This window comes from Ranitomeya imitator, chromosome 2, assembly GCF_032444005.1.
Source record: "Ranitomeya imitator isolate aRanImi1 chromosome 2, aRanImi1.pri, whole genome shotgun sequence".
Lineage (NCBI taxonomy): Eukaryota > Metazoa > Chordata > Amphibia > Anura > Dendrobatidae > Ranitomeya > Ranitomeya imitator.
This window is the reverse complement of record NC_091283.1, coordinates 39,922,299-39,947,482: the sequence shown is the minus strand read 5'-3', so window position 1 is coordinate 39,947,482 and position 25,184 is coordinate 39,922,299. Positions and strand designations below refer to the sequence as shown.

The window sequence follows — 25,184 nt, the reverse complement described above, 5'->3', positions numbered from 1 at the left end:
AGATGGCTATGGCCCAAATGGTAAGGTGCTCCATATCACCGTCTTGGTCAAACTGGCCTATGGTCTTTGGATGTTTCAGTCCAGACAGTGACCCGGATCAGCCAAAGGGCTGGAAACAAGGCGCTGTGCACCATGCGGCCGCTCTCCACCTGGCGTCTTAATTATCTGGCATCTCCACCTGATATCTCGTCTCGAGAGGCCATTTGGTATCTCGATCCATCCTCAGGATGTAGATACAGTGGAATGCAATGGTGGACCATTGGTTTCCTGTTCCACCATTCAATCTATGCATGGAGTCTCAGTGCAGCAGATACGATGATATCACTACATCGCGCCTGCTGGGCGGAGTCTCAGTCCACAAGCGGCACAGAGCGGAACAGTGCATTGAAGGAACAAGCCTAGATGAGGGTTTTTGTCAGTCAGTACTTATGGGGGGAAACTGTGAGGACATCTTACAATTTGGAGAGATGTGGGGGTTTCATACAGTGTGTTGGGACATCATAATGTTTGGGGTACTGTGGGTTCATCATAACGTGTCTGAGGATCCAGGGGTATTACCATATACCGTGTGTGAGAGTCAGTGGGCTCTACATCATACTGTATGTGGGGGTATGACACTGTGTGTGGGAACATCATACTGTGTGTGGGACTGTAAGTTCCATATTTGTGTTTGTGGGGATGTGGGTGTATCATACTGTGTGTGGGGGCACCATACTGTGTGTGGGGGGCATCATACTGTGTGTGGGGGCACTATATTGTGTGTGGGGGGCATCATACTGTGTGTGGGGGCATCATACTGTGTGGGGGCATCATACTGTGTGTGGGGGGCATCATACTGTGTGTGTGGGGGGCATCATACTGTGTGTAGGGGGCATCATACTGTGTGTGGGGGGGCATCATACTGTGTGTGGGGGGGCATCATACTGTGTGTGTGGGGGCATCATACTGTGTGTGGGGGGCATCATACTGTGTGTGGGGCTCATCATACTGTGTGTGGGGGGCATCATACTGTGTGAGGGGGCATCATACTGTGTGTGGGGGGCATCATACTGTGTGTGGGAACATCATACTGTGTGTGGGGGGCATCATACTGTGTGAGGGGGCATCATACTGTGTGTGGGGGGCATCATACTGTGTGTGGGGGGGCATCATACTGTGTGAGGGGGCATCATACTGTGTGTGGGGGGCATCATATTGTGTGTGGGGGGCATCATACTGTGTGTGGGAACATCATACTGTGTGTGGGGGGCATCATACTGTGTGTGGGACTGTGAGCTCCTTATTTGTGTGTGTGGGGATGTGGGTGTATCATACTGTGTGTGGGGGGCATCATACTGTGTGTGGGGGGCATCATACTGTGTGTGTAGGGGGCATCATACTGTGTGTGGGGGCATCATACTGTGTGTGGGGGGCATCATACTGTGTGTGGGGCTCATCATACTGTGTGTGGGGGGCATCATATACTGTGTGAGGGGGCATCATACTGTGTGTGGGGGGCATCATACTGTGTGTGGGGGGCATCATACTGTGTGTGGGAACATCATACTGTGTGTGGGGGGCATCATACTGTGTGAGAGGGCATCATACTGTGTGTGGGGGGCATCATACTGTGTGTGGGGGGCATCATACTGTGTGTGGGGGGGCATCATACTGTGTGAGGGGGCATCATACTGTGTGTGGGGGCATCATACTGTGTGTGGGGGGCATCATACTGTGTGTGGGGGGCATCATACTGTGTGTGGGGGGCATCATACTGTGTGTGGGGGGGCATCATACTGTGTGAGGGGGCATCATACTGTGTGTGGGGGGCATCATACTGTGTGTGGGGGGCATCATACTGTGTGTGGGGGGCATCATACTGTGTGTGGGAACATCATACTGTGTGTGGGGGGCATCATACTGTGTGTGGGGGCATCATACTGTGTGTGGGGGGCATCATACTGTGTGTGGGGGGCATCATACTGTGTGTGGGGGGCATCATACTGTGTGTGGGGGGGCATCATACTGTGTGAGGGGGCATCATACTGTGTGTGGGGGGCATCATACTGTGTGTGGGGGGCATCATACTGTGTGTGGGGGGCATCATACTGTGTGTGGGAACATCATACTGTGTGTGGGAACATCATACTGTGTGTGGGGGGCATCATACTGTGTGTGGGGGCATCATACTGTGTGTGGGGGGCATCATACTGTGTGTGGGGGGCATCATACTGTGTGTGGGGGGCATCATACTATGTGTGGGAACATCATACTGTGTGTGGGGGGCATCATACTGTGTGTGGGACTGTGAGCTCCATATTTGTGTGTGTGGGGATGTGGGTGCATCATACTGTGTGGGGGGGGGGCATCATACTGTGTGTGGGGGGCATCATACTTCGTGGGAGGCAGTGGCGTCTATCATACAGTGTGGAGGGCTGTGGACCCACATTACACTATTGTATGTGGCTTTGATTAGCTACTACTGATAAGAATAAATGCTACTACAAGCGCCATTGTAACATTTACTAACAATAGCTGTGAGTCAACATACTTACCGTATATACTCGAGTATTAGGCTTCTTTCACACTTCAGTTGTTTGGCGTCAGTCTGCTCCGACATCGTGACGGATCGACGGATCCGTCAGAATTGGTAACGAAACGGTTCTAACGGATCCGTTTTTTTTTATGGATCCGTTACACGAATGCGTCAAAAAACCGGATCCGTTAGAACCGTTGCGACCGTTTTTTACATCCGTTGGAACCGTTTTTTGACGGATCCGTTTTTTAAAAACCGAGGATCTCAATGTGATTGGCTAATACAAATTACTGGGAAATGTGACTGGCTACTGGAAACTACTGGGAAACTATATATACTGTGTATTTACACCACATCTTTGAAAGGAAGGTTGTAGAGAAAGTGGCAGAGATGGAAGGAGTACTGGCGAATATTGTGAAGATATGTGCGGATTTCACTTTTGAGGCTAATCGGTTGGCAGTCATCGTTCGGGACAAGGCGGAAGAAATACTGCGCATCCTGCGGCAGCGGCGGAAGAGAAGGCTGTGGATCCATCCTATCACAGCCCTGCTGGCAGGTTCTGTCTTGCTGGCTGGCACTGTGTTCTCTCTCTGCTTGATGGCACATTGAGGAATGAAGCCCACCTGTCCTGTTTATATAGTTTTGGGGTTGTCTGGGAAAAGTATCTACTTTTTGGAGCATGCTCAATTGACAAAGCGGATTGGGGCGACGGATCCGCCAAATGACGGATCGCGACGCATCCGTCGCCCAGAGGCGCCCATTCTAGGAAATGGCAGACGCGATGGATCCGTCGCGAACCGCCATTTCGGCGCAGACAAAAAAAGTTACAATGTCCGTCAATGTCTAGATGACGTCTGCCAAATTTCAACGGAGCCGTCACATGGCGGATGGAACGGACGACCATCCGCCACAATCCGTTGCTAATGCAAGTCTATGGGAAAATAGCGGATCAACAAAAAACAATGGCGGATCCGCTATTTGACGAAAACAGCGGATTCAAACTGACGCCAATAGACTGAAGTGTGAAAGAGGCCTAAGCCGACCCAAGTATAAGCCGACCCTCCTAATTTTGCCACAAAAAACTGGGAAAACGTATTGACTCGAGTATAAGCCTAGGGTGGAAAATGCAGCAGCTACCGGTAAATGTAAAAAATAAAAATAGATACCAATAAAAGTAAAATTAATTGAGACATCAGTAGGTTAAGTGTTTTTGAATATCCATATTGAACCAGGAGCCCCATATAATGCTCCATACAGTTTATGATGGCCCCATAAGATGCTCCATATTAAAATATGCCCCATATAATGCTGCACAAATGCTGATTATGGCCCCATAAGATGCTCCATAGAGATATTTGCCCCCATATAACGCTGCACATGGCCACATAAGATGCTCCATAGAGATATTTGCCCCCATATAACGCTGCACATGGCCACATAAGATGCTCCATAGAGATATCTGCCCCATATACTGTTGCTGCGATAAAAAAAAAATCACATACTCACCTCTTGTTGCTCAGGCCCCCAGCACTTGATATATTCACCTGTCCCACTTTCCACCGTCGGCGCCGCTCCATCTTCCGCGTTCTCTGGACTGATGGTTCAGGCAGAGGGCGGCGCGCACACTAATCGCGTCATCACGCCCTCTGACCTGAGCGTCACTGCAGAGGACACGGAAGATGGAGCGGCGCCAAGGGTGGAACGTGGGACAGGTGAATATGCCCCCGTTATACTCACCTGCTCCTGGCGCGGTCCCTGCAGGTCCCTGGTTCTCCAGCGTTGACGGCTTCTTCCTTTATTGAGCTCAATACAGTAATGAATATGTGGCTCCACCCCTATGGGAGTGGAGTGGGGTCCATATTCATTACTGTAATGAGCGGTACCATGTGACCGCTCAATACAGGAAGAAGCTGCCGGCGCCCGGAGAACCAGGGACCTGCAGGGACCGCGCCAGGAGCAGGTGAGTATGATTAGACAGCCCCCGCTCCCCCTCCCCTGCCGACCCCTGGGAATGACTCGACTATAAGCCGAGAGGGTTACTTTCAGCCTTAAAAAGTGGGCTGAAAATCTCGGCTTAAGGTACCGTCACACATAACGATTTCTTTAACGATATCGTTGCTTTTTGTGATGTAGCAACAATATCGTTAATGAAATCGTTATGTGTGACAGCGACCAATGATCAGGCCCCAGCTCGGAGATCGTTGGTCGCTGGGAATGATCAGGACCTTTTTTTTGGTCGCTGATCACCCGCTGTCATCGCTGGATCAACGTGTGTGACGCCGATCCAGCGATGTGTTCACTGGTAACCAGGGTAAATATCGGGTTACTAAGAGCAGGGCCGTGCTTAGTAACCCGATATTTACCCTGGTTACCATTGTAAAAGTAAAAAAAAAACACTACATACTCACATTCCGGTGTCTGTCACGTCCCCCGCCGTCAGCTTCCCGCACTGACTGTGAGCGCCGGCCGTAAAGCAGAGCACAGCGGTGACGTCACCGCTGTGCTCTGCTTTACGGCCGGCGCTGACACAGTGAGTGCGGGAAGCTGAAGGCGGGGGACGTGACAGACATCGGAATGTGAGTATGTAGTGTTTTTTTTTTACTTTTACAATGGTAACCAGGGTAAATATCGGGTTACCAAGCGCGGCCCTGCGCTTAGTAACCCGATGTTTACCCTGGCTACGTGGGGACTTCGGCATCATTGGTCGCTGGAGAGCTGTCTGTGTGACTGCTCCCCAGCGACCACACAACGACTTACCAACGATCACGGCCAGGTCGTATCGCTGGTCGTGATCATTGGTAAATCGTTTAGTGTAACGGTACCATTATACTCGAGTATATACAGTAATTCTGCTGAACATTTACGAGAAACTGTCGGCAGGATTTCACCCCACATACTGTTTATATGCACACGTAGCTCTTTCAAAGACAAGTCCAGCAACACCTTTACATGGCCGGTCCGTTCCTCCGTTATTGAGAAATCAACATTTGAATTGACACGGTGGCGCAGTGGTTAGCACTGCAGCCCTGCAGCGCTGGAGTCCTGGGTTCAAAATCCCACCAAGCACAACATCTGCAGAGAGTTTGTATGTTCTCTCCGTGTTTGCGTGGGTTTCCTCAGGGCACTCCGGTTTCCTCCCACATTCCAAAAACATACTGAAAGGGGAATTTATTAGAATTTAGATTGTGAGCCCTATTGGGGACAGCGATGATAATATGTGTAAAGCGCTGCGGAATATGTTAGCGTTATATAAAAATAAAGATTATTATATGCAAATGAGACTAAAGAGCTATGGTAGATTTGAAGCCCCTGTCACTCCAGCTCTATTTTCCCAGCCAGCGCCTCCTCCTCCTGTGTCAGTGACAGCTCCTTTGCCTGAAGTCACAGAACATAGAGGCGGACTGTCACAGTCAGGCAGGAGCAGGCGGCGCTGGAGTGACAGAGGCGTCAGATCTACCACAGCTCTTGAGTCTCATTAGCATATCAATACAAAAACTGATTTCTCAGTAATGGAGGAACAGACTGGACATGTAAAGGTATTGCTGGAGTGTCATCTGGAGTCCGGAAGAAAATGGCCATTCCTTACTCCCCGCAGTCAGTGCCCGGCGCCCGCTCCATACTCCCCTCCGGTCACCGCTAACACAGGGTTAATGCCGGCGGTAACTGACCGTGTTATGCCACGGGTAACGCACTCCGTTACCGCTGCTATTAACCCTGTGTGTCCCCAACTTTTTACTATTGACGCTGCCTACGCGGCATCAATAGTAAAAAAAGTAATCTTAAAAATAATAATAATAAAAAAAACCTGCTATACTCACCCTCCGTTGTACGCTGAGCCGCTCACGCCAGCCGCCATCTTCCTTTCCCAGCAATGCATTGCGAAATTACCCAGAAGACCTAGCAGTCTCGCGAGACTGCTAAGTCATCTGGGTAATTTCGCAATGCATCCTGGGAACGCAAAATGGCAGCAGCCGGGCGCCTATCGCCGGAGCTCTGCTAGACCCCAGGAGGTGGAGAGACAGGATGCTGAGGAGCAGCGACGTGAATTGTGAGTATGTTAGACTACAAGGGGCCCTCAGATCGTTAGGTGAGTATGTTTATTTTTTCTTTTGTAACCTGTGACATACGTGGCTGGACAATATACTACGTGGCTCTGTCCTGTATACTATGTCGCTGTGCAATATACTACGTGGCTCTGTGCTGTTTACTACATGGCTGGGCAATATACTACGTGACTGGGCAATATACTACATGGCTGGGCAATATACTACGTGGTTGGGCAATATATTACGTCACTGGGCAATATACTACGTGGCTGTGCAATATACTACGTCACTGGGCAATATACTACGTGGCTGGGCAATATACTACGTGGCTGGGCAATATACTACGTGACTGGGCAATATACTACGTGGCTGTGCAATATACTACGTCACTGGGCAATATACTACGTGGCTGGGCAATATACTACGTGGCTGGGCAATATACTACGTGGCTGGGCAATATACTACTTGGCTGGGCAATATACTACGTGGCTGGGCGATATACTACGTGGCTGGGCAATATATTACGTCACTGGGCAATATACTACGTGGCTGTGCAATATACTACGTCACTGGGCAATATACTACGTGGCTGGGCAATATACTACGTGGCTGGGCAATATACTACGTGGCTGGGCAATATACTACGTGGCTGGGCAATATATTACGTCACTGGGCAATATACTACGTCACTGGGCAATATAATAATAATAATATAATAATAATAATAATTTTTATTTATATAGCGCCAACATATTCCGCAGCGCTTTACAAATTCTAGAGGGGACTTGTACAGACAATAGACATTACAGCATAACAGAAATCACAGTTCAAAATAGATACCAAGAGGAGTGAGGGCCCTGCTCGCAAGCTACAAACTATGGGGAAAAGGGGAGACACGAGAGGTGGGCGATATACTACGTAGCTGGGCAATATACTACGTGGTTGGGCAATATATTACGTCACTGGGCAATATACTACGTGACTGGGCAATATACTACGTGACTGGGCAATATACTACGTGACTGGGCAATATACTACGTGACTGGGCAATATACTACGTGGCTGGGCAATATACTACGTGACTGGGCAATATACTACGTGGGCTGTGCAATATACTACGTGGGCTGTGCAATATACTACGTGGACATGCATATTCTAGAATACCCGGTGCGTTAGAATCGGGCCACCATCGAGTACACATATAAATAGGGGGCTGAAATCCTACTGTCAGATTTCCCTTTAACCCCTTCACTCCCAGAGCCATGACTTTTATTTTTCTGTCCACATAGACATATGAGGGCTTGTTTTTTGCAGGACGAGTTGTTCTTTTGAAAGACACCATTCTTTTTACCGCATAGTGGGAAATAAATTTCAAGTTCAGAGAAATTGTGAAGAAAAAAAAAATCGCAATTCTGACTGTTTTTTGGAATTGTTTTTAAGATGTACATTTTGTGCTAAACATAACCTTGCAATACGATTCTCCTCATCAATATGATTACGGCGATACCCAACATGGCCAGTTTTATTAATTACGTTAGAGGTGAAAAAAGCTTTGAAAAAAATAATTTGGGGGGTTGTGACGCCATTTTCCGAAACCCGTAACATTTTTATTTTTTCAGCCGGTGGAGTCGTGTGATGGCTTATTTTTTGCAGGGCGAGACCATGTTTTCTTTAATACCATTTTTTAGCACATCATAGGTTAAAATGAATGGTGTCATTCAATACTCATCCTGCAAAAAAAATAAGCTTTGTTGACAAAAAAATAAAAGGTTTTGGCTCTTGGAAAAGGGGAAGAAAAAACAAAAGCGCAACAATGGAACATTTCCTAGTCGGAAAGGGGTTAAGGTGGCCACACACCTTAAGGTACCTTCACACTGAGCAACTTTAGAATGATAACGATAGCGATCCGTGACGTTGCAGCGTCCTGGATAGCGATATCGTTGTGTTTGACACGCAGCAGCTTTCCTGCTGTGCCATCGTTGGTCGGAGCTAGAAGGCCAGAAATTTATTTCGTCGCTGGATCACCCGCTGACATCGCTGAATCGGCGTGTGTGACGCCGATTCAGCGATGTCTTCACTGGTAACCAGGGTAAACATCGGGTTACTAAGTGCAGGGCCGCGCTTACTAACCCGATGTTTACCCTGGTTACCAGTGTAAATGTAAAAAAAACACAAACACTACATACTTACCTTCTGGTATCTGTTGCGTCCCCCGGCGTTCTGATTCCCTGCACTGTCAGCGCCGGCTGGCCGTAAAGCAGAGCACAGCGGTGACGTCACCGCTCTGTTTTACGGCCGGCGCTTACACAGTGCAGGGAAGCGGACACCGGGGGACGCGACAGACACCGGAATGTAAGTATGTACTGTTTGTTTTTTTACTTAGTAACCCGATGTTTACCCTGGTTACCCGGGGACCTCGGCATCGTTGGTCGCTGGAGAGCTGTCTATGTGACAGCTCTCCAGCGACCACACAACGACGAAACAGCGACGCTGCAGCGATCTACATCGTTGTCTATATCGCTGCAGCGTCACTTAATGTGACGGTACCTTATGATAACGATTGGACATTCACTTCACTTGGGATCATGGGGGAAGACCTACCGGTTAGCCCTCCATGATCAGTATGGTATCTCCTATTCCATTGACCCCAGGTGATACCAAAATCAGGGTTCAGGAGCCCAAGAACCAGACTCTCTCATCGTGAATGGACCTGAGTTGAGCATACTTGACTCCTGCTCCACTCATTGTCTATGCGACTAGCAGAGAAAAGCCAAGTACAGCGATCAGCTATTTTCAGCAGCAGGGCCGGCTCCAGGTTTTTGAGGGCCCCGGGCGAAAGAGTCTCAGTGGGCCCCCCCTTTAACACATACCACGATTCATGATCGCATATAACACAGCCATGTAGTATATAACACAGCCCACGCAGTATATAGCACAGCCACGTAGCATATAACACAGCCATGTAGTATATAACAGCCCACGTAGCATATAACAGCCCATATAGTATATAGCACAGCCACATATTATATAACACAGCCCACATAGTATATAGAACAGCCATGTAGTATATAGCACAGCCCACGTAGCATATAACAGCGCATATAGTATATACCACAGCCACATAGTATATAACAAGGCCCACGTAGTTTATAGAACAGCCATGTAGTATATATCACAGCCCACGTAGCATGTAACAGCCCACGTAGAATATAACACGGCCCACGTAGTATATAGCACAGCCATGTAGTATATAGAACAGCCATGTAGTATATAGCACAGACATGGAGTATACAGCACAGCCCCCCTCCCCCCAAGAATGGCCCCATAGTCCAGGACCAGTACTCACTGTTATAGTTCCAAAAAAAAAAAAAAAAACACTCCTCACCTCTCACCGTTCCCGCGCCGCGCTGCTCCCTCCCTGCTCTGGTCTCGGCGGCTGCCGCTGCACTGCCTGACACACAGAGGGAGCGCGATGACGTCATCGCGCACCCGCAGCGGCAGTGTCAGAGGCAGAGTGGGGAAAGATTATTATTATTATTATTTATTATTATAGCGCCATTTATTCCATGGCGCTTTACATGTGAGGAGGGGTATACATAATAAAACAAGTACAATAATCTTGAAAAATACAAGTCACAACTGGTACAGGAGGAGAGAGGACCCTGCCCGCGAGGGCTCACAATCTACAAGGGATGGGTGAGGATACAGTAGGTGAGGATAGAGCTGGTCATGCAGCGGTTTGGGAGATGGGAGAGAGAGCGTCAGGTGACGCTTTCTCCTCCATAATTTGCTTTGAACTTTACCGGCAGATGCCGGTAAAGTTCAAAGCAGCGGCGGGGGGAGTTGGCGCTTGTGACAGGTGGGCCCCCCTGCCTCACAGGGGCCCCATAGCAGCTGCGTGATGTGCCGCTAGCTGAGGGCCCCTGGGGGAGTGGGGGCCCTAGGCACTAGCAGCTGCCTGCCCCTAATGTCGGCCCTGAATGGGCCCTCCTGTCTCGCCAGGGCCCCGGCACTTGCCCGGGTGCTGACGCCGACCCTGTTCAGCAGTCTCTAAGAGAATGAATGGGGAGGAGGACAAGTTTGCTCAACTCTGCTCCATTTAGGCCTCATTCACACGTCAGTATTTGGTCAGTATTTTGCATCAGTGTTTGTATTCCAAAGCCAGGAATGGAACTTACAGAGAAAAACTACAATTGAAAGATTAAAGATTAACATAGTAACATAGTTAGTAAGGCCGAAAAAAGACATTTGTCCATCCAGTTCAGCCTATATTCCATCATAATAAATCCCCAGATCTACGTCCTTCTACAGAACCTAATTGTATGATACAATATTGTTCTGCTCCAGGAAGACATCCAGGCCTCTCTTGAACCCCTCGACTGAGTTCGCCATCACCACCTCCTCAGGCAAGCAATTCCAGATTCTCACTGCCCTAACAGTAAAGAATCCTCTTCTATGTTGGTGGAAAAACCTTCTCTCCTCCAGACGCAAAGAATGCCCCCTTGTGCCCGTCACCTTCCTTGGTATAAACAGATCCTCAGCGAGATATTTGTATTGTCCCCTTATATACTTATACATGGTTATTAGATCGCCCCTCAGTCGTCTTTTTTCTAGACTAAATAATCCTAATTTCGCTAATCTATCTGGGTATTGTAGTTCTCCCATCCCCTTTATTAATTTTGTTGCCCTCCTTTGTACTCTCTCTAGTTCCATTATATCCTTCCTGAGCACCGGTGCCCAAAACTGGACACAGTACTCCATGTGCGGTCTAACTAGGGATTTGTACAGAGGCAGTATAATGCTCTCATCATGTGTATCCAGACCTCTTTTAATGCACCCCATGATCCTGTTTGCCTTGGCAGCTGCTGCCTGGCACTGGCTGCTCCAGGTAAGTTTATCATTAACTAGGATCCCCAAGTCCTTCTCCCTGTCAGATTTACCCAGTGGTTTCCCATTCAGTGTGTAATGGTGACATTGATTCCTTCTTCCCATGTATATAACCTTACATTTATCATTGTTAAACCTCATCTGCCACCTTTCAGCCCAAGTTTCCAACTTATCCAGATCCATCTGTAGCAGAATACTATCTTCTCTTGTATTAACTGCTTTACATAGTTTTGTATCATCTGCAAATATCGATATTTTACTGTGTAAACCTTCTACCAGATCATTAATGAATATGTTGAAGAGAACAGGTCCCAATACTGACCCCTGCGGTACCCCACTGGTCACAGCGACCCAGTTAGAGACTATACCATTTATAACCACCCTCTGCTTTCTATCACTAAGCCAGTTACTAACCCATTTACACACATGTTCCCCCAGACCAAGCATTCTCATTTTGTGTACCAACCTCTTGTGCGGCACGGTATCAAACGCTTTGGAAAAATCGAGATATACCACGTCCAATGACTCACCGTGGTCCAGTCTATAGCTTACCTCTTCATAAAAACTGATTAGATTGGTTTGACAGGAGCGATTTCTCATAAACCCATGCTGATATGGAGTTAAACAGTTATTCTCATTGAGATAATCCAGAATAACATCCCTCAGAAACCCTTCAAATATTTTACCAACAATAGAGGTTAGACTTACTGGCCTATAATTTCCAGGTTCCCTTTTAGAGCCCTTTTTGAATATTGGCACCACATTTGCTATGCGCCAGTCCTGCGGAACAGACCCTGTCGCTATAGAGTCCCTAAAAATAAGAAATAATGGTTTATCTATTACATTACTTAGTTCTCTTAGTACTCGTGGGTGTATGCCATCCGGACCCGGAGATTTATCTATTTTAATCTTATTTAGCCGGTTTCGCACCTCTTCTTGGGTTAGATTGGTGACCCTTAATATAGGGTTTTCATTGTTTCTTGGGATTTCACCTAGCATTTCATTTTCCACCGTGAATACCGTGGAGAAGAAGGTGTTTAATATGTTAGCTTTTTCCTCGTCATCTACAACCATTCTTTCCTCACTATTTTTTAAGGGGCCTACATTTTCAGTTTTTATTCTTTTACTATTGATATAGTTGAAGAACAGTTTGGGATTAGTTTTACTCTCCTTAGCAATGTGCTTCTCTGTTTCCTTTTTGGCAGCTTTAATTAGTTTTTTAGATAAAGTATTTTTCTCCCTATAGTTTTTTAGAGCTTCAATGGTGCCATCCTGCTTTAGTAGTGCAAATGCTTTCTTTTTACTGTTAATTGCCTGTCTTACTTCTTTGTTTAGCCACATTGGGTTTTTCCTATTTCTAGTCCTTTTATTCCCACAAGGTATAAACCGCTTACACTGCCTATTTAGGATGTTCTTAAACATTTCCCATTTATTATCTGTATTATTAGTTCTGAGGATATTGTCCCAGGATATTGACACCTGTTCTGTGTTTTGAAGACATTTCTGGTTTTGGCATACAAATACTGATGAAGTACTGACGGAGAAATACGGACGTGTGAATGAGCCCTTAAGATGAGAGATTCCTGGCCTCCAGATGTCAGGTTGGCAGGGGAAACAGGTGGTCAGACCCCAGTGATCAGTATGTTATCCCCCATCCTTTTGGATATAGGATAACTAAGGTCCCTTACACACTGGTGTGTTTCAAGTATGTGTGGTGACAGTTTTTACACATATTGGAGACTCTTACACAGGTATATCCATTAAAATGTATGGGGGTGTGCATATGTTTGTGTTTTCACACACACCGTGGGTCCATCTGACCCACACGTGGACATGTCCATTTTTTCCCGCAGCACAGACGTTAATATGTCCCGCACACGTGCACATGGATATCACAAAGTATGACATCCCTGTGCCGTCCATGTGACACGCACTGGAATAGAGTGCAGACAAGAAATGACGAGATGTTTAGGTGTTAGATGTGCAAAGATAGATAGATGATAGATAATAGATAGATAATGGATAAATAGATATGTAGGTAGATAGATAGATAATAGATAGATGATAGATAGAAAATGGATGGAAAGATAACAGATAATATAGATAGATAATAGATAAATAGATAATAGATAGATGATATATACATATGGTTTAGATAGATAGAAAGATATCCATGAGATATATAATTAGTGTCGTGTGTGTAGTTTACTGTGCTTGTATTTAGCTAATAAATAAATAATGGAAAAAAGCGATGTAAGGTCCCCCCTATTTTTGATAACCAGCCAAGGTAAAGCAGACAGCTGCTGGCTTCTATTATCAGGCTGTGAAGTTCCATGGTTATTGGGCTTTTCCCAGCCTAAAAATACCAGACTGCAACAGCCCCAGAATTGGCGCATCACATTAGATGCGCCAGTTATAGCACTTTGCCTGGCTCTTCCTGATTGCCGTGGTGCACTCGCAATCGGGGTAAAAAAATTTGGGATTGATGTCAGCTGTGTAATGTCAGCTGGCAAACAGTCCAAGGGTTAGTAATGGAGAGGGGTCTATCAGACACCCCAGTACTAATATGGTATGTTAAAAGAAAAGAAAGCTCAAAAATATGTAAAAAAAATACTCCCCGACTCCCTGGTTCACCAATTTATTAATTTAAAAAAAAGCCATGCTGGTTCAAAGTAGTTCAAGGATTTTGATGTAGTCCAAAAAATGGCAACCTGAAAGACATAAAAAGAGAGAATTAAGTAATTAAATAAAGACAAGAGACAGTTCCTCGATCACCAATTTATTAACTCCCACAGCTCCGACATAATTCATGGCGTTCCTATGACGTCTGCTGATTCTGTAGTACAACCTATGGAGGTTTGTCCCCAGAACCAAGCTTCCTAGGTCATTCCTGGTCAGGCTGTACTCTGTGTGACCCAGCAAGGGCGATGATGTCAGTAACAGTTCTGACGTCCACCACCGCTTTTGCTGGATCTGGTGGAGTGCAGCCTGACCGGCAGTGACCTATGAAGCTTTGTTCTCAGAACGAGGTTCCATAGGTTGTACTACAGATTCAGTGGATCTCATGGGAATGTCATGGATTACGTCGGAGCTGCAGGGTTAATAAATTGGTGATCGAGAGACGGTCTCTTGTCTTTAGTTAATTCTCTCTTTTCGGTATGGTGGAACGATGGTTAGTATAGGTTGTAGGCTTGTCGGAAGAGGTGGGTCTTCAGGTTCCTTTTGAAGGTTCCCATGGTAGGTGATCGGGAGACTAGGTCATAGATGTATGGAGGAGACAGGTTGTGGATGGCTTTGTACGTCATGGTTAGGGTTTTGAACTGGAGTCTCTGGGTAATTAGGAGTCAGTGGAAAGATTGACAGAGGGGAGAGGCCGGGGAATAGCTGGGGGACAGGTGGTTAGTCGGGCAGCAGAGTTTAGAATAGACTGGAGAGGTGCAAGAGTGTTAGAGGGGAGGCCACAAAGTAAGAGGTTGTAGTAGCCAAGGCGGGAGATGATGAGGTCATGGACTAGGGTTTTTGCAGATTTTTGTTTTAGGAATTTATGGATCTGAGAAATATTTTTGAGTTGGAGTCGGCAGGAAGCAGAGAGGGCTTGGATATGTGGTTTGATTACATAGCTAAAGCCTCCTGACAGATTCCCTTCAAGGTGGCCCAAAAATATACTGCCCGTTACATGTTAATATTTCCAGCAGGGAACTCTCTTTTGTAGAGGAAGGATTGGTGGCTAGTAGGAAAACATGCTGCTCTATATCCCAGTAGTCACATAAGTACAAGAGAATACACACTACAGGGGTTGTCTCATCTTCTGAAGGAGCTCATTGATCCTGAGGCTTCCTGCTTGTACGACAGCTGGGCCAGCGGCGTGACCACAAACTATGTTCTCTCCAGCCTCGGATCGGCAACATCAAAGAGACGCAGGGGCTCTGAAACTGGCTGGGATCTGGAGGTAACAGTGCACTCCAATGATCCGGCGAGCTTCCGAGCAGCGCTTACAAGCCCTATTGGCAATGAGCAGTAAACAATAAGAACAAAAATCACTACATTCTTCAGAAGTGAAATGTGCAGTTTGCAATTTTATCCATTAGCAAACATGCGAATAAAGCCGGCCATACACATTAGATGGCTGTTGGCCGAACAATGCTTCAGTTTGGCTATCGGTGATCTCGGAGGTTTCTCCCATTCTCAGGAGCACTCACATGGAAGAGCACTCCTGTGTTCTCTATGAGAAAGTTGCCGACAAGCAACACTCTCTGATGCCGGCTTATCTCCGGGAGAGTGAGGCGATTGACAGTCCGAAACTGGACATGTCGGATTGATATCTTCCCAACGATCAGTTGGCCGGAGCCCCCATACACATTAGACTGTAGGCAAAACTGGTCGATATTGGCAGGTTAGGCCGACATTAGTCTTATGCGTATAGGGGGCTTTAACTATTTAAATGACTTAACCTATCATTTTTTAATCTATCATTTTGTGCTACTCCAATGAGGGTACAATTGTAGTAGTTGGGTGGTAGCATCAGATGGAAGAATACAATCAGTTGACTTTAAGAAGGGGTAAAGTTGATCAGAGAGATGAAGGAAGGGCTAGTTCAGGGCTAGCTTCATCAGAAGATGGAGGGAGGGCTGAAGTCTATAGAAAAGTTGAAGAAGTTCCAAGCAGAAACAAGAAAAAGGATTAACAGTGAAGGCTTTTGTTGGTGTCCATAAACCTGAAGACAAATGTAGTAGACAAAAGAGTGAATGACTTGGAGGTCAAAGGAAACTACTGAACACTGCAAGAACAAATAAAGGGGAGGGAAAGAACAAAGTGAAAAACATTGGAAAGTCCTGTGAGCAAAAAAACAAGATGGAATAGAGAACAATGAAAAGTTTTAGGCTACTTTCACACATCAGGTTTTTGCCGTCAGGCACAATCCGTCGAATGTTGAAAAAAACGGATCCATCGCAGATTGTGAAAAACTGATGAGACGGATTTGTTTTTTTCGACGGATCCGACTACCATATCCAGATAATTGGAATAAAAAAAAATAAAAAATTGGAGCATACTCAGTTTAAAAAAACGGAATCCAGCATCGGAATCCATCATTTTCCGGATTCGGCACCTTCTGGCTCCCATAGGCTTCCATTCTAGCAAAAAGCCCGGCGCTTCCGGCTTTTTCGCTGGAGACAAAAAACGTTACTGTGTACATTTTTTTCAAATGCCGGAAACAACATTTTTGCCGGATCCGGAAGAAACGTAAGGTCATCCAGCGCAATCCGGCGCTAATACAAGTCTATGGGAAAAAACTGGATCCGGCAGCATCTTTCGCCTGATCCAGTTTTTAAAAAATTTGCCGAATTGCCGAATTGAGCCTGGCGGCGAAAGACTGATGTGTGAAAGTAGCCTTAGCTGCAAAGTTGAAGGATTATCTGGAATGAGGGATCCTAGAAGTTGGACAGATCACCCAACGAATGAGCAAAACACTTGTTTGTTGGCTGAAATGATCTTTTGCTTTGCCTAAAATTTCATTGCGTTCAGCAGTACATCGCCCTGTGTAAACTGGACCTGTGCTGCCGAGAATAAATGACAGCCTATGTGTACTGGACATCTGAAGTGGGGTTGGCCAGTGTAAATGTAATAATACATCCTATCCTATCCTATCTAATAATACATCCTATATTGATTCTTATGAGTGATCACAATACCGGGCAGATGCCGACAGTGTTTCATAGCAGGCATCTGCCTGCAACTGCAGCAACTGGAGTTTGCTCTGATTGCTGTAGTTTAAACAAAAATATACAAAAAAGTGAACTACACCTTTTTCCTCCTATTAAAACATACAAATAAAAATATTTAGTATCATAGCATCAGCAAAAGACTTATCTATCAAAATAAAAAGCTAATTCAGTAAACACCATCAAGAAAAAAAATAAAATGCCAGTTTTTTTTTTCCGATCTCTGCGTCTACACCAATAAGATCTAGCAAGTAAGAAGTGATCAAAGCTTCAAATCTACCCTAAAATGATCTCCATGCAAAAAAACAAGCCTTCACACAGCTTCATAGACGTAAAAATTAAAGTGTTACAAGACATGGGAGCTTGCTCATCTTCTCTCTAAATCACACCTCACCACTTGTGCGCTTAACCCCATCCCATCCCACCTCCTCCCCAACCTCACCACCACACTAATCCCATCCCTAACCCATCTCTTCAACCTTTCACTAACTTCTGGTACCTTCCCCTCAGCCTTCAAACATGCCACAATCACACCTATTCTCAAAAAGCCATCCCTAGACCCAAGCGCTATGTCCAGCTGTCGTCCCATATCTTTGCTCCCATTTGCTTCCAAACTCCTTGAGCAGCATGTCCATGCTGAACTTACCTCTCACTTTGCATCTAACTCTCTCTTCGACAACCTACAATCTGGCTTCCGTCCCCACCATTCCACTGAGACTGCCCTGACCAAAATTACTAACGACTTACTTACAGCCAAAGCTAACAGACAATTCTCTATACTCCTCCTAGACCTGTCCTCTGCCTTCGACACAGTTGACCACTGCCTCCTACTACAGATCCTCTCTTCCTTTGGGGTCAAAGACCTCGCCCTATCTTGGATCTCCTCATACCTTGCCAACCGCACATTTAGCGTTTCCTACTCCCATACCACCTCTTCATCTCGCCCCCTCTCTGTTGGAGTCCCCCAAGGCTCTGTCCTAGGACCCTTACTCTTCTCAACCTATACACTCGGCCTGGGACAACTCATAAGGTCCTATGGCTTCCAGTACCATCTATATGCCGATGACACTCAGATCTATCTCTCTGGCCCAGATGTCATCTCACTGCTCTCCAGAATCCCAGAGTGTCTATCAGCCATATCCTCCTTCTCCTCTCGCTTCCTCAGGCTCAATGTGGACAAATCTGAACTCATTATCTTTCATCCCTCTCGCATATCTTCCCTACCTGATCTATGTATCAACATAAATGAAATCACACTTTCCCCTATCCCCAAAATCCGCTGCCTCAGAGTAACCCTTGTCTCTGCCCTGTCCTTCAAACCGCACATCCAAGCTCTCGCCACCTCCTGTTGCCTCCAGCTCAAAAATGTTTCCAGAATCCGTCCTTTCCTCGACCCACACTCTACCAAAAAGCTCGTGCATGCCCTAATCATCTCCCGCCTCGACTACTGCAACATACTCATCTGTGGCCTACCTTCTAACACTCTCGCACCCCTCCAGTCCGTCCTTAACTCTGCTGCCCGACTAATTAATCTCTCTCCTCACTACACTCCTGCTTCACCTCTTTGCAAATCCCTTCACTGGCTCCCAATTTCCCAGTGTATCCAGTTTAAATTACTAACACTGACCTACAAAGCCATCCATAACCTTTCTCCTCCGTATATTTCCACACTAATCTCTCAATATCTTCCCTCACGTAATCTCCGGTCCTCCCAAGACCTCCTTCTCTCCTCCACGCTTATTCGCTCCTCACCCAATCACCTCCAAGACTTCTCCCGAATATCACCCATCCTCTGGAATTCAGTGCCCCAACACATCCGGTTATCCACTACTTTTGGATCCTTCAAAAGAAACCTGAAAACCCATCTCTTCAAGGAAGCTTGCAACCTGTAATGACCACACGGCCACCTCAACACGATCGGAGCTACTGCAACCCTCGACCTACTGTCTCCTTCCCCATAATCCTGTAGAATGTAAGCCCGCAAGGGCAGGGTCCTCGCCCCTCTATCAGTCTGTCATTGTTAGTTTTGTTTACTGTAAAGGCCCCTTCACATTAAGCGACGCTGCAGCGATACCGACAACGATCCGGATCGCTGCAGCATCGCTGTTTGGTCGCTGGAGAGCTGTCACACAGACCGCACTCCAGCGACCAACGATGCTGGTAACCAGGGTAAACATCGGGTAACTAAGCGCAGGGCCGCGCTTAGTAACCCGATGTGTACCCTGGTTACCATCCTAAAAGTAAAAAAAAACAAACAGTACATACTTACCTACAGCTGTCTGTCCTCCAGCGCTGTGCTTCTCTGTACTGGCTGTGTGAGCACAGCGGCTGTAAAGCAGAGCGGTGACGTCACCGCTCTGCTTTCCGGCTGACCGACGCTCACAGCCAGTACAGGAGGAGTGCAGAGCACAGCGCTGGAGGACAGACGGCTGTAGGTAAGTATGTAGTGTTTGTTTTTTTTTACTTTTAGGATGGTAACCAGGGAAAACATCGGGTTACTAAGCGCGGCCCTGCGCTTAGTTACCCGATGTTTACCCTGGTTACCAGTGAAGACTTCGCTGGATCGGTGTCACACACGCCGATCCAGCGATGTCAGCAGGAGTCCAGCGACGAAATAAAGTTCTGGACTTTATTCAGCGACCAACGATCTCCCAGCAGGGGCCTGATCGTTGGTTGCTGTCACACATAACGATTTCATTAACGATATCGTTGCTACGTCACAAAAAGCAACGATATCGTTAACAATATCGTTATGTGTGAAGGTACCTTAAGTGATATTTGTATTTTGATGTAACCCCTTCTCATGTACATCACCATGGAATTAATGCTGCTTTATAAATAAATAATAATAATAACTTGAAAAGTGGAGAAAAGAATAATTTTTTTTTACATTTCTGAAAATTTGTGCGCTATGTAAATAATAAAAAAACGAAAAGTTTGGTAGCGCCATAATGGGACTGACCTGTAAAATCGTGTACCCAGGTAATTTTTACAGCATAATGAATGAAAACATTTTTCACATTTACCGCAACACTGAATCTTGGAACATAAATGGAAAATTGATTTGTCAGGAAGGGGTTAAACCACTGTTGACTGACCGATCAGTTGTTGCTTAATGCCACCAATGAATTGGTTTAAAAGCACCCTGAAAAAGAGAAATTTGAGAAAGGGGACTTAATTACACTTTAACGGCCCATAGTAGATAAATGAGATTGTGCCTCTGTGGGAGAGAGGAGTTGGCGTCAGACACAGCCAGACTCCTCATAGAGAAGGCAGTGATGGTTTATTACCATCTTTGCCTTCCCGATAGCTGTATACACAGTGCTAAACAAGTACTGTGTACACAACAAATAGAAAACGCTAAAAGCGCTTCCTCCCTTGTACAGAGTAGTCAGCTCTGCTATGTGGCCGGGAGATTGAATTTCTTCTTTAACCGGGGCTAGTTTACCATCCCTAGTCACAGGGGAAATCAGGTAAAAAAAAAAAGTATTTGAATGCCCCTTAGATGTCCTTTATGACCTTATTGGGCACTATGTGAAATAACTGAACAAATAACTTGATAAACAAATAAAAAACAAGAAAAATAACAATTAAAAAAAAGCCTCGCCTCATAAAGGAAAAAAAGTGTTGAATATATAAAAAATATTTTTATGTAATAGGGAACAAACTTTATATTTTGGTGCTAAAAAAAGTGACAAACAGACACATTTTTCATCTGTTTTCCCATTGATGTGGAAAAAAAAATAGAGAATGTGAAAATAACAAAAAATTACTCACAATATATCACGAAAACAAGGTGCAACATTGTTTGAATATTCAAAATCGAACATTTGTTATAGTTCTTGAAACTGAATAAATGAAAAAAACCTGAAAACGTTCCCAGTCAGAGGGTAAATGGATTGATCTTGTATTGGTCTCTTTTTTCATGAGTCAATAGTACAAATTAAAATAAGAAACCTTGTAATATTTCTTATCAAACAAATCTGCTCCTTTCTCCTCCTGGTCTGATCATTTAGTCACAAAATTCTCAGTTCTTGGGTACAATGTGTCTTCAGTGAAAAGGAATGTTCCTATTACTGAGATAGGAGATGACAGTTGGTGCTCATAAAGTTCTATGGAACTAGCAGCGGAATGTCTGCGTCGGCCTCTGGCTCCTCCCCTCTCCATAGACATTTATGAGCACCAACCGTCATCTCTTATCTCAATAACCGGAAAATCTTTCTCCACTGAATACAGATTTCAGTGACAGATCAGTCACGGAGGAGAAAGAAGTAGATTTCTCTGATCTAAAATTTTCCTTTTAGGGCAATGCTTTCTTAGATGTCGTCATCGATGAATATGTCTGTACTGTACTTTTTAGAGCAAAGCAGTAATTGAAATATTCAAAATTCACGCTATAGAAAGGTTAAGCTGATGCTGTAATTACATGAAGTATGCATTTTCCATTCCTTGCAGAAAACCCCAACAACCTACTCAGCCGCCTGGCCACTCGTAGACGCCTATCTGTCGGCGAAGACTGGTCTCAGGACATACACCTCGGGCAGCAGAGTGAATTACGTTACTCCTATCATGTCACCTGTGACGAGCATTACTACGGGGACAGCTGTTCTGACTACTGCCGACCGCGGGATGACACTTTCGGACATTATGTTTGTGACCAAGAGGGAACGCGGTTATGTCTCAATGGATGGAAAGGAGAATACTGTGCTGAGCGTGAGTATCTCTGAATACCCACTATAACTTTGTGCCATTTTTTTGTCCTTCTCTTTTTATAATATCTGCTTTACCCATAACATAAAGTGTCAAAAGTCCCAAATACAGATTAAAATAAGGGCCTCAATACACATTAGACTGAAGTTGGTTGAACCCGCCAATATTGATGGATTCGGCCGATGGCCTAATGTGTATAGGGCAGCAGCCCACGGATGGTCAGGAGAGATGACAATCGGACATGTCCAATTTTGGACTGACGATCGTACTGATCTACCTAAGAAAAGCCGCCGCCGGTAAGTTAGTAGCTTTTTCATAGAGAACACAGGAGCGCTTGGCCGAACTAGCTCTCCTTTGTATGTGAGGGTCGTCTGAGATGGCGTATGACAGCCAACAGCCATCTACCTAAGGTCAACTGAACTTTCCCGAAATCGGCAGACTGTCCAAGGTGTATGGGAGCCTCCCGACTCTCTCCTAAGTGATGATTTTGGAGGACAGAAGGATCAGCAAAGATCGGTTTGATTTCCAATGGTTGAGTATTTTGATCTCCAGGTAACAAGATTCTGCCAAAGGAGTCTGGCAGTGGCTCTTTCGAAAAGAACACGGAGCCTGGTGTTCCTATGTATGGCAGAGGCGGGAGAGATGTCTAATGCCTCAATACATCCCATCAAGCCCGATAGAGGAGAAGGTGCTTTAGGCTAAGTGTTTATCTGATCCCTTTGGATGATGGGGCTTCCGTTGGCGCTCCACCGGCAGAACCGGGCAAACTGCAAGCCCTGATCTGGAACATAATCAATTCACATGTGGCAGTAATAGTTTCACTTGGAAACTGCTGACAATTTAGAAAAAAAGGTCCAATAATGGAGCGTATTGTACAACGCGTTTCAGACTCCTTCGTCGGTTACATATAAAGAAAGGGCTTGTTTTTATTATGTATACCCCTCCTCACATGTAAAGCGCCATGGAATAAATGGCGCTATAACAATAAATAATAATAATAATAATAATAAAGGGCAAACATACAACATTGTAATAAATCTTCTGCATAGGAATGTCAATTTTTACAAAAACATATAAGAAACAAATAAACACACTATTGTGCAAAAGTTTTAGGCAGGTGTAGATAAAATGTTGAAAAATCAGAATGCTTTTTAAAATGGAAGCGTTGATAGATTATTTTTTATCAATTAACAAAATAAAAAGTGAATGAAGAAAAATGAAAACTAAATGATATCAATATTTAGTGACCACCCGTTACCTTCAAAATAGCATCCATTCTTCTAGATTGGGATTTGTAAGATTATAGTCAGGTGTATAAATAACCAATTACAGCAAGTGAGTGATAATGATGTAGATTGAAAGACCAAGCTCTGCTATAAAGGTGAGGTTATGGAAAACAGTTTCATGTCACAAGTCACACACCATGGCAAGACTGAGCACAGCAACAAGATACAGGGTAGTTATACTGCATCAGCAAGGTCTCTCCCAAGCAAAAATTTCAAAGCAGACTGTGGTTTCAAGAAATGCTCTTCAAGCTATTTTGAAGAAGCATCAAGAAAGATGCAACAATGAGGACCGTAGACACAGAGATTCGGCCAAGTAAAGCAGATGAAAGACACATAAGGCTTACATCCCTTCTAAATCAGAAGATGACCAGCAGTGCCATCAGCTCAGACCAGGCAGCAACTACTGGGACCCAGATATTTATAAATAATAATGTTTAGAGATGTCGTCTATATGGAAGAATTGCGGCCAAAAAGCCATATCCTCCAGATGGAAACAAGGCTACGTGTCTCAGGGAGGACCCTGATTGGCCCCAAATCTATTCTGTAGCAGGACAATAACCCCAAACATACAGCCAATGTCATTAAGAATTTGTGCAGTTTTTGATGGAACTCAGCAGGAGTTTGTTCCAAACATGTTGAAGAACTAACCACAGATCTTCTGTAGATGTCGGATTGTGCAAATCCTTCGGTCTCTTCATCAAATACCAGGCAGACTCAATGATGTTGAGATCAGGGCTATATGGGTTCGTATAATCACTTCCAGTACTCAGTTTTCTTCTTCATGCTGAAGATAGTTCTTAATGACATTAGCTGTATATTTGCGGTCAACATCAACAGGAGATCTGTAGTTAGTTCACTAAGATGTTTTGGGACAGCCTTGCTGCCAAGTTCCATTACCAATTCTTAATGACATTGTCTGTATGTTTGGGGTGGTTGTCCGGCTGCAGACTAAATTTGGAGCCAATCAGACGTCTCCCTGATGGTATTACAGGATGGATAAGTATCAGACTCTATGGCTACGATCACACTATCAATATTTGACATCAGTATTTGTAAGCCATACCAGGAGATGGTCAAAAATGCAGAAGTGATGACGTGTTTCTCTGATACTTTTTCTCTGATTGTTCCTCACCTGGTTTTGGCTTACAAATACTGATGTAAAATACTGACCAAATACTGACCGTGTGCCGTAGCCTATTACTGATCATTGAGAACACCATTAATTCCTGCAAAGTCCACAACTCTATTTGCTGAAATGCAGCCCCAATCTTGCAGGTACCCTCCACCGTGCTTTACTGCTGCCTGCAGACGACACTTGTTATTGTACCGCTCTCCAGCCCTTTGGTGAACAAACTGCCTTCTGTTACAGCCAAATATTGACTTATCAGTACAGAGCATCTGCTGCTGTTTTTCTGCACCCCAGTTCTATTTTCATACATAGTTGAGTCAATTGGCCTTATTTCCATATTGAAAGGTAAGGCTTTTGGCCATAATTCTTCTGTGAAGCCCACTTCTAACCAGACGTCTCCTAATGGGTGTAGCTGGGTTCCACTGGTTGCTGCCAGTTCTGACTTGATGGCACTGCTGGACAAATTTTGAATTCGAAGGAAAGCAAGCATGTTGTGCCTTTCATCTGCTGCACCAAGTTTCCTTGGCCAACCACTGTGTCTGTGATCCTCACCACTGCCTATTTCTTGGTGCTTCTTCAAAAGAGCTTGAAGGGCACATCTTGAAACCCTGGTCTGCTTTGAAATCTCTGCCTGGGATGATGCAGTATAACTACCTTGTGTCTTGTGGCTGTGCTCAGTCTTGCCATGGCGTATAACTTGTAACATGAAACTGTTCTACATCCTCACCTTTGTAGCATAGTTTGGCTGTCTATCAGCTAGTCTTAAGCCTCCTACACAGCCATTTCTGCTTCTATTTATGACTATATTTCAACCTACATATGAAAATGATGATCATTATCCCGTTCGGAATAATCCTACAAATTACATGAGTTTGTGCAAATGCACCCAGA

At 45.2% G+C, this 25,184-nt stretch overlaps 1 protein-coding gene across 1 annotated transcript in view; it reads left to right on the top strand.

Moving 5' to 3' along the window:
* DLL3 (delta like canonical Notch ligand 3) overlaps positions 1–25,184 on the top strand; it is a 104,241-nt gene that overhangs the window by 11,127 nt on the left and 67,930 nt on the right. Inside the window, exon 4 of the mRNA XM_069746512.1 lies at positions 21,624–21,881. Coding sequence (XP_069602613.1) covers positions 21,624–21,881 — 258 coding nt within the window. The remainder of the gene's footprint in view (positions 1–21,623; positions 21,882–25,184) is intronic.